The following is a 9,857-nucleotide window of genomic DNA, read 5'->3' as shown; positions in this document are numbered from 1 at the left end:
ATGGCTGGGTGGGAGCAAGGGGAACGGCGACACGGCAGTGGGGGGGTACAGCCATGGCCGGGCGCCAGCTGCAGGCAGAGCCGGCGAGGTCAGAGGCGGAGCGGGGCACAGCGAGCTAGACGAGGCGAGCAGGCGCTGGCAACCACGGCCAGGCGCGCACAGGGGAGGCCGTGGCCGGCAGCAGCTGCAGCAGTACACGGGGTAGTGAGCACGGCGTTGACGCGACGGGCGCGACGAGGCGCGTGGCTTGCGTGAGGAAGACAGAGAGGAGAGGTGGGAGGCGCTCACTGGGGCCGTAGGGTTCGGGCAGCGTGCGCGGGGTGGTCCGGTGAGGAGGAGACGAGGAGGACGGCGAGGCGGCAACGAGGTACGGTGACGGCATGACAGCTCCGGGGCGACGACGGTGAGGTGACGGTGTCTGGGATGTCTTCAGGAGGCAGCGGACGGGGCGGGGAGCACCGACGACGGCGGGGCATAGCACTGGGCGGCATCGGCATCGAGCCCCCGATCTCGATCCAGAATCGGGGGGAGGAGTGGGCAATGTGGGGGGCGAGTGGGTGCGTTAGTGGCTAGGGTTTGGTTGCTCGGGGGAGGGGGGGATAAGGGAGTGGGGTGGCCGGTTGGGCCAGGTGGGCCGGCCTGGTGAGCTGGGCCGCCTGGTCCAGTGGGGGGTCGTTTTCTTCTCTTTTTTTTGTAGTTTTGTTTTCTGTTTTTATTCTTTACCTTTTTCTTTATTTTATCTACCGTTTTAATTCATTTTAAATTATTTAGACATCCTATAAAAATGTGGTTCCTTCACCATAAATACCTAGGCATTAATTGGCACACTCCGAACATTTTACTTTAATGTTTGAATTTTTTTGACGTTTGCCTTTATTTTAAATTGGATTTTGAACCGGTATTGAACTAACGTGAGTTTCACAACAGTAACCGAGGTGACGTGGCATCATTAACGTGGAATTACTGTAGCCTAATTATTCGGGCGTCATAGTGATGCTGCGGTGGGCTCGTTGATGACCTCTGTCCTGCCGTCCTGGCGGTCTTGGTCTCGTTGCACTAGAATGGAAACATTTGACTGATTCCTCGGGACTCCGCGCGTGTGGCTTGCCTCTTTTGCACCGAAGAGGAAACCTGTGCTCTGCGCCCGCCTGGCCTTGGTCGTCATGGCTCACGTCAACTGAGCCTCGTGAGGTATACCTTGCATAGAACTCTCCGCCCCTCGGGGAGCCAGCCTGAGGAGGCCGATCCCTTCGCGGGTCCTGGCGCCGTCCGCCTCGCGAGGCTTGGTCCCTCGCGAGGGTCTTGTGATGTTGGTGCTGAAGCTGAGCCGTACTAGGCCGTCGATGGAGCCACATAGTGGGCCGCAGGCAGGCAGGACTGGATACCCCCATATCCAGGATGCCGACAAGTACATTTGTTCGCACGTAGACGTGTAGGTGCAAGACTTCTGGGGAAATAGAAGTATCCCCTGGTTCTTGCGTCGCCCCTCTCGGGCGACTCAGGAGCGGCCCCAAACCCTAGCCGCCTCCTCCTCTCGTCCCTCCCCCCTTCCCGCCGCCACTCGAGGAGCCTGCCAGCTGCCGCGCGTCTTTTGGTGAAGGTGGCGGCGAGGATCTGCTGCCTCGCGCCGGTGTGAGCAGCTTTGGAAGCCAAGGTGGCGACCTTGGGTGTAGATGGCGATGTTGATCTCTCCGGTGGATGACGCACGCGGGTGCTAGCCGTCCCTCCCGGCCGCGTGGGCGGCATGAGGGCGGCGAGGTCTTGCTGCAGCAGTGGGCGACTCTTCTTCCTCCCAGCCCTTCCCCCCTGTGGTGCTCTCCTCTCGCTGATCTGGTGGCTGGTTTGTCAGATCTGGGCTTCGAGGATGGGGCGGTGGAGACTTGGAACGGGGGAAACCCCTGGTCGATTTCGCGTCGACCTCGACGCCAGCGGCGCTCTGGTGTCGTTCTCCCTCTTGAGGGCGGGTCGAGCTTCCAGATCCGTCCCCTCCTCCTCCTTCCTTCCCCGGGCGAAAGCCTTGGCCTTTTTGGCCGGATGGGTGGAGGCGCTCTGGCGTCTCGACCCTTCTTGGAGGCGTCGTTCAAGGGGTGGTTGGGGGTTGTGGACCTGGTGCATGGTGGTGGGTGGCGGCGACGGTGCTCGGTCCCCTTAGTTGCCGGTGTTGGTGGTGGCGTGTGGGTTCTCCCGCATCCTTCAACGTCTCCTCGCCTTGTTTGCTGGTTGGTCGCTTGCTGGCAGTGGGCGTCCGTGTGTTCGGCACGGTCTGGATGAAGGGGGATAGTGCTCTCCCCTTTGGCAGTGGCCCGAGGCGGCGAGCAGTGGAGTCGATGGTTTCCTTCACGCGGTCTGGATCTTCATGTTCACGGCTTTTGCTGTCGCCGGGTGGCTTCGGCCCTGCCGTTCTTGATCGCAGTCCTTCTTGATGCCATATTCTCTGCTACTCTTGGCTGTAGTGAATTTGACATGTATTTTTCAGTTTTTGTCAAGTCTTTGCCTTTGTAATTTGGGACAATTGCATTTTTACCCCTAGTTGGTCCCTACCCACGGGTTTTGCCCTTACTTTTCGAGCTTGCTCAGTTTTGTCCTTACTTTTTCCATCGAGGTCCCTCGAATGCCCTTTGACCGTTTGACCAAAACTTTGAAAAATCATAACTAATTCATACGAACTCAGAATAATGCAAATAAGATATCAAAATGTTCAGATAAACATTACCTTTATGGGCATATCATTTGCATTCAGGACAAAAGCATCGTTTAAACTACCCGAGGTAATTAATGCTATTAACATTATTAAAAATAAATAGGTATAAACAATATTTTTTTCATGAATAAAAATTGCATGCAAATGTAGGTGATGTTTTCTGAACATCCTGATAACTTATTTGCATTTTTTGAGTTTGTATCAACTTGTTATGAATGTTCTAACGACTTTGACCATTATTTGGAAACTTCATAACAAGTTGATACGAACTCAGGAAAATGCAAATAAGGTATCAGGATGTTCAGAAAACATCACCTATATGTGCATACAATTTTTATTCATGAAAAAGAATATTGTTTATACATATTTATTTTTAATAGTGTTAATAACATTAATTACCTCGGGTAGTTTAAACGCTGCTTTTGTCCTGAATGTAAATGATATGCCCATAAAGGTAATGTTTATATGAACATTTTGATATCTTATTTGCATTTTTCTGAGTTCATATGAATTAGTTATGTATTTTCAAAGTTTTGGTCAAACGGTCAAAGGGCATTCGAGGGACCTCGATGGAAAAAGTAAGGGCAAAACTGAGCAAACTCGAAAAGTAAGGGCAAAAACCCATGGGTAGGAACCAACTAGGGGTAAAAATGCAATTGTCCCTTGTAATTTAGCACCATTGTACCCTAGCCGGTTGATGGCTTCATTAATTTGAAGTCGGACCTTCGTGCCTTTTCTCTAAAAAGAAATACAAGTAAATACTGAGGGGTATATGTATTATATCGGAACCTCATGAGCACACCAACGCATTTGCAGCGTGTGCACTACACGGATAACCGAGGGACTAAAGAGACAAATTCACGCGAACCCGGAAACCCTTCCAGCCATCACTTCCCCTCCTCCCTCTGCGCCGCCACTTCTCTCCCCTCGCGTGTCTCCCAGGGTTTGCCGATCCAGCGCGCGTTAGGGTTCCCTATTCCGGCGACCATGGCGAACGAGCAGCCGGCGGAGACCTACACGGTGGAGGAGCTCGTGGCGGTGAACCCCTACAACCCCGACATCCTCAACGACCTCGAGGTCTTTGTCAACGAGCAGGTAAACCCTAGCCCCGAGGCGCGTTTGCCCCACTCGCGAAAGGCTCAGCCGGTAGATTCCGTGGTTGGTTGTGCTACTCTTTTGCGCTGTCTGGTGTTGACGATGGAACGTTTGCGAAATCGGTTGGTTGGTTGGTGTGCTAAACTGTGCGGCGTTGTCAGATGGAAGCAGTTCGTAGCAATGTGCAGATGCTAGAAATTTAGCAGTATTTTCGTCTTTGCCTCTGGATTGTAGTGTATTAAGTTGCCCGGAGTAGTAAACCTGGTGATATATTAAGGATTGAGGGTGGCTGGGCTTATCAGTTAATCATCAGCGTGAAAATTAAGTTATAGTGCGTACTTTGTAGTCTGGGGTCATAAAGAGGGATTGCCGAGGAAATTGTGTTTTGCTGCTATGGGAATAGGCAGATTAAATTTGCAATTGCTGTCTGAACTCTGAAGGGGTTCATACAATGGTGGATGGATGGAGAGATGGATCTCCGCTCAAAGATTATGCCTATGATCATGAAGTGGCAAACTTAAGCTTTTGTGCAGATGATACACATACAGCACACTTAATCTATTGATTGATACTGTGGTTGTTCAGCCTGTTAAATCTACAGAAACATGCTTGAACAAACTGTTTTTAGGCTCTGTGTATTGCGCACAGGCATGCTATTCTTTTGTGTCACCCCATAAGTTATGTCATGTTTCGATCCTCTTAAATTAACAATATATCTTGTTTTTACTAGGTTTCTTCTAAAACATATAACCTGGATGCAAATCTCAGCCTTCTACGCCTTTACCAGGTGAAATTGCATTTGCATATGAACCATCGCTAGCCGTATTATGCCTTGATTATGTGTATGCATAATGATTGATTTCCTATTGCAGTTTGAGCCAGAAAGGTTGAGCGTACAAATTGTAGCCCGCATATTGATCAAGGTCAGAGAACAACTAATGGTTATAATAATTTTTTGAATACTACCTTTTGTTGGTTCGTTCTCAACTTCCACACATGTTGACAGGCTCTCATGGCAATGCCAGCACCCGACTTCAGCCTATGCTTGTTCTTAATTCCTGAACACGTGGTATGAGAATTTTGTCCTGCTTCCCTGTTTCTGTGTAATCTATCTTTTATAGTCCCCTTTATATTTATTATTTTTCTCAAGCAAATGCTATTGAACATGCATCTTATGAGTGTCTAAAAACTAAAGTATTGATTTAGATGTGAATGTTCATTGATCGTTTTTTCATCGTAGATGATTTTACTTTGGCCTTGGAGCATGTCATATCTGTAGGCCTGGAGATGCACACGATCATAATTACTTGCGGACTTCTAGTTGATGAGCATCTTTATATTCAGTATAAGCTCATTTCGATTTCATGCAAAGAAATGTGCATTTCGATTTGAAGTATACATTCTGGTCACTTAAACATCTAAATATTGCACAATACAAATTATTGCACATATGTATAAGATGTGAGATGTTTGTATTTGTGACCTTTGATTGTGCATCTTTTAAATCTCCTGAGTTGTTCTGCCGTTACGTGGAGTTGACTTTTATGTGCTTTTATTATAGCAAATGGAGGAGCAGTTCAAGACGTTGATAGTTCTTTCTCACTACCTGGAGGTACACACTTTCTCTGCACAACTGAGTAATCTATGGATGCCTAAGAACTAGCCTGTATTGATTATTGACTGCGAACCTTGATTAATCTGCTTACAGACTGGTAGGTTCCGCCAGTTTTGGGATGAGGCATCAAAGAGCCGTAACATACTGGATGTTGTACCAGGTATACACTTCTTCAGACACTGGAGCTTCGTTGGCAGTACTAGTGCTTGTTGGTAGGACCTGGCAGTATAAGTGCTGGTGAATGAATGTTAATGCCCACATAAGATTCCTGAGTTTAGAACCATGTCTGTGTTTTTCTTTCATTTGTTATCAGACTTGTGTGATTTACGCAAGTGCAGATTTTCTGTTTACTGTATATTTGCTAAAGAAGCTTAGTTTCTGCAGAGCCCCCTTTTTCATTAGCCTTTTCGTTTTCAGTATGCATTTACATGGCATATTTATTTCAAATAGCTGACCAGTTGTCTTATATTAATTTCAACATCTCCTATTTTTATTTTTTTCACTTGAAAAGGCTAGAGTTTTTTAAAATCCAAACTGGAAACTGCTACAGAGTTCTTTGTCTTTTTACTAAAAATGAAGTGTTACTGATATTGTGAGTTCTTTTTTGCAGGTTTTGAGCAGGCAATCCAAAGCTATGCGATTCATGTGCTTTCCTTGACATACCAGAAAGTTCCTAGGCCAGTTCTAGCCGAGGTAAGATATGTATCCTTATTATGCTGTATAGGCTTTCATTATGAGCTCATGGCAATTCAAGGATTATTATATTAGATGATAGCTGCGAGTACTATTTATACCAGCCTAAGGCATCGTCATCAGCCAAATCATGCTGTTTATCCAATTGGGTTTACTGTCTGCATACATGGATTGTTTCTTTGCTGATGTGCCTGCCACTTATTTTTCCAGGCCATCAACATTGAAGGGCTTGCATTGGACAAGTTTATGGAGTATCATGCTGCAAACTCAGGATGGGTCATTGAGAAGGGTGCACGCTCCCAACTGATTGTCCTTCCGCGCAACGAGTTCAATCACCCTGAACTCAAGAAGAATACAGCTGACACAGTTCCCTTCGAGCACGTGACCCGCATATTCCCCATCTTGAGCTGATTCAGCAACCATGATCAGATTGACATCAAGCACTTTTGTCTGTCTCGGCTGCACCCAGACCAACTGAGGAGGTTTAATAGAACTTGAGCCAGTGAAGAAGCTAGTCTTGGCAATTGTATTCTCTCTTGTATGGTGTACCGCATTTTGACCACTCGGAGTATCGGATGCGCCTGTTTTAGCTAAATGAGTACCAGATTATGTTTTCTTATTCATTTCTGCCGAATGTTGCAATTGCCTGACATTTCCTGAGCGCACCTTTCCTGTCAAATGTTGCAATCGCCTGAAATATCATGTTTGCGTTTTTTTGCGCATCTGCTATCTATTTTGCTCCCAGCACAAGTTTATCTTCCAGAGCATGCTTGCTGGAATCTAGCAAAGATATGAGAATGCTAGCTGGTATTGTTAGTGTTCGCTTGTTAGTTCATTAACCCAACTCTTCACTCCAATGTAGTTGAAAACGCTATTACCGGTTGCCACTTACATATTCCCTATTACTCTGATATGGAGTATAAAACATAGGGAGTAAAATATTATATTCTCACTGTCAGATATGCATTTTTTTTCACCGTGTTACAAAAATTGCCCCGTATTCTCACTGTCAGGTATTATTACAAAAACTGACCCGTATACTTGTCTTTGAAAAAAAGTCTGCGAAAATTCATCTGGATTTAAAAAATAGCCAAAAAATTAAACTCGTTTTTTAAGACGAAAAAAAAGCAAATTCGTGGGAGAAGGAGAAAGCAGGCCATATGTAGAGTAACCTGGGCCGGTCCATTCACTACGGGGGCCCAAGGAGCACTCTCATCCCATCTCACTACAAAAGCCGACTAGGGTTTAGAGGCGCCGCAGATAAGAGCCCTCCCCTTCTCCCCGCTCGCGCCGCCGCTCACATCCCTCCCTCCTCCTCCTCCCCTTCGCGGCGCCCCCCGGACGCTCGAGTCCCCGACCAACCATGGCGGCAGCGGCTGGAGAGGCCCCGCGGGCGCTGTCCCAGAAGGAGCAGGACATACAGATGATGCTCGCCGCCGACGTCCACCTCGGCACCAAGAACTGCGACTTCCAGATGGAGCGCTACGCCTACAAGCGCCGCTCCGACGGTACGTCCTCACCCAAACCCCTCGATCTAGCGAGGTCTTGCGTCGCTTGTGTTCAGTTGTCCTCATGGATCTAGCTTGGCTACGCGTCCCCTATTTGCTGCCAGTCGCTAGAACTACCTCGGCACCGTGCGCATGGTGGCAGCTCTGTGCTAATTAGAGTCGATCTGCTTCGTATCGTGTAACGCAAGTGCTTCTTTTCTATGGGATGAACTGTGGAATGTGATGCGTCTGTTCTTTGGTTGTGATTCCTAGGCATCTACATCATCAATCTGGGCAAGACATGGGAGAAGCTCCAGCTCGCGGCGAGGGTTATCGTCGCCATCGAGAACCCCCAGGACATCATCGTCCAGTCCGCCCGCCCCTACGGCCAACGCGCCGTCCTCAAGTTCGCGCAGCACACAGGCGCCAACGCCATCGCCGGGAGGCACACCCCTGGAACCTTCACCAACCAGATGCAGACCTCCTTCAGCGAGCCCCGCCTGCTCATCCTCACCGACCCAAGGACTGACCACCAGGTGAGTTTTTTTGCCATGCCAAACTACTCCAGTAGTAGTATTTACTAGTAGTGTGCGTTAGATGTGGTGATGTTCATGATTGGGTCGTTAATCTGTTGGATTATGTGCAGCCCATCAAGGAGTCTGCTCTGGGGAACATCCCTACCATTGCCTTCTGTGACACTGACTCTCCCATGCGATACGTCGATATCGGCATCCCAGCAAACAACAAGGGGAGGAACAGCATTGGCTGCCTGTACTGGCTCTTGGCCAGGATGGTTCTGCAGATGAGGGGTACTATCCTGCCTGGGCACAAGTGGGATGTCATGGTATGCCAGCTCAATAGACCTTTCAGATTCCTACTAGTTGAATTGCCTTGCTTTGTGGCTGTCTTGTATTCTTTGCATGCTTGTGAGGCTAATGTGTTTGCCCTTTGCAGGTTGATCTGTTCTTCTACAGGGACCCTGAGGAAGCCAAGGAGCAGGAGGATGAAGCTGCTGGAGCCCCAGAGTATGCTGCCATCACTGATTACGGAGCTGCAGCTGGTCAATGGGGTGGTGACCAGTGGACCTCTGATGCACCTGCTCCCCCGCCTGTTACTGGTGGCGAGTGGCCGATGGCTGAAGGTTTGTTCTCCTTGATTGAAAGTTCATTTGCCTTGTATGAAAACTCTGTAGAATTTTGTTTGGTGATGTGAATTTGCCATTTGCGTAGTACTAATTAATTCCTAGGTTGATTATGTATCTGGTTGGTGCAAGGCATTTTAGTTACTGAACACAAAAGTATCAGACATGCAACTATTTGTGCTAGTTTGCTTGGCATTTGATTAGTGGCATCTTTACTCAATATAGCTTGTTGTTTATAACAAGTTCATGCCCAACAGTTTGCCCTGATGTCTTGACTAATGTTAAGACACATTGCATGTTTCCAGTGTCCATTCCAAAATTATAGTAGTTTATTCTAAGGCCTAGTTGAATATTTAGTTGTGCAACTTAAATTGATCACATCTTTGTTTGTTGTTGTCAATTCCAGCTCCAGTTGCTGGTGGCGATGGATGGGATGCAGCAGGGGCACCTGTTGCTGTGGAAGGTGCCGTTCCTGCTCCTGTTGTGGCTGCTACTGGCTGGGACGCCGCGGTGCAACCCCCTGCTCAAGGCTGGGAGTAGACTAGGATGTCCCCTTGAGATGTCTTTGTGGCTTAAAGTTCATATTTTGTGAGGCATTAATGGATATCTAGCATCTGATGCGATCTGCTATATCTACCCTATGGACAAAAACCTGTGTTTTAGGATTTTCTAGATGAATTTGTGATCTCTGCTATCGACATCGTGATGAGGGAGAGGGAGACTGAAAGTTTGTGTTATAAGTTGGCTTTCAACTTGTCCGTCTTAATTTTGCAGTGCTTATACGTGATGTTTCTATGCATTTTGCTGGCTCTATCTATGTTTGCTGTTTGGTTTCTCAAATCCGTTTAAGTTTCTTCGGTTGTGAATTGCTGGGCCTTTTTTGGTGTGTGTTTGGTTCCTGGAATCCCACAAGTTGAGCAGGGAGTAGTTATGCTTTTTAGGCTTAAGAGTACTTAATCAAACTCCCAAAATCTTTGAAGAAACTTGTGCAGAATACATCCTAGATGAACAATTGTTCGATCAAACTGCCAAATTCTTTGAAAAACATGTAGAATACATCCTAGATGAACAAGGAATTTGGGAGTGGAGCTACGAATTACTCGAAGCCTGATAATTACTGAAAAG

The 9,857-nt window shown here is 47.5% G+C and overlaps 2 protein-coding genes across 2 annotated transcripts; both read left to right on the top strand.

The window, feature by feature from the left end:
• The first annotated feature begins 3,561 nt into the window (after positions 1-3,561).
• On the top strand, positions 3,562-6,817 carry LOC119291666 (eukaryotic translation initiation factor 3 subunit K). The gene is made up of 8 exons (XM_037570473.1): positions 3,562-3,796; positions 4,527-4,583; positions 4,669-4,719; positions 4,803-4,865; positions 5,358-5,408; positions 5,505-5,571; positions 6,022-6,104; positions 6,315-6,817. Exons 1-8 carry the CDS (start codon positions 3,689-3,691, stop codon positions 6,513-6,515), a joined length of 681 nt encoding a protein of 226 aa, XP_037426370.1. The 5' UTR covers positions 3,562-3,688; the 3' UTR covers positions 6,516-6,817.
• Positions 6,818-7,355: 538 nt separating this feature from the next.
• On the top strand, positions 7,356-9,531 carry LOC119291665 (40S ribosomal protein Sa-2-like). The gene is made up of 5 exons (XM_037570472.1): positions 7,356-7,612; positions 7,865-8,127; positions 8,238-8,435; positions 8,546-8,732; positions 9,139-9,531. Exons 1-5 carry the CDS (start codon positions 7,468-7,470, stop codon positions 9,270-9,272), a joined length of 927 nt encoding a protein of 308 aa, XP_037426369.1. The 5' UTR covers positions 7,356-7,467; the 3' UTR covers positions 9,273-9,531.
• Positions 9,532-9,857: the final 326 nt, after the last annotated feature.

This window comes from Triticum dicoccoides, chromosome 4B, assembly GCF_002162155.2.
Source record: "Triticum dicoccoides isolate Atlit2015 ecotype Zavitan chromosome 4B, WEW_v2.0, whole genome shotgun sequence".
NCBI classification, from domain to species: domain Eukaryota; kingdom Viridiplantae; phylum Streptophyta; class Magnoliopsida; order Poales; family Poaceae; genus Triticum; species Triticum dicoccoides.
This window is presented reverse-complemented; position numbering and strand designations above follow the sequence as displayed.

What these genes read in the sequence shown, in the direction of transcription:
- LOC119291666 (XM_037570473.1), top strand. Translation starts at nt 3,689, where the DNA reads ATGGCGAACGAGCAGCCGGCGGAGACCTACACGGTGGAGGAGCTCGTG. An exon ending in GCCTTCTACGCCTTTACCAG is followed by an intron (nt 4,584 to 4,668) that starts GTGAAATTGCAT and finishes TTCCTATTGCAG; the next exon opens with TTTGAGCCAGAAAGGTTGAG. An exon ending in TCTTAATTCCTGAACACGTG is followed by an intron (nt 4,866 to 5,357) that starts GTATGAGAATTT and finishes CTTTTATTATAG; the next exon opens with CAAATGGAGGAGCAGTTCAA.
- LOC119291665 (XM_037570472.1), top strand. Translation starts at nt 7,468, where the DNA reads ATGGCGGCAGCGGCTGGAGAGGCCCCGCGGGCGCTGTCCCAGAAGGAG. An exon ending in CTACAAGCGCCGCTCCGACG is followed by an intron (nt 7,613 to 7,864) that starts GTACGTCCTCAC and finishes TGTGATTCCTAG; the next exon opens with GCATCTACATCATCAATCTG. An exon ending in CGAGTGGCCGATGGCTGAAG is followed by an intron (nt 8,733 to 9,138) that starts GTTTGTTCTCCT and finishes TGTCAATTCCAG; the next exon opens with CTCCAGTTGCTGGTGGCGAT.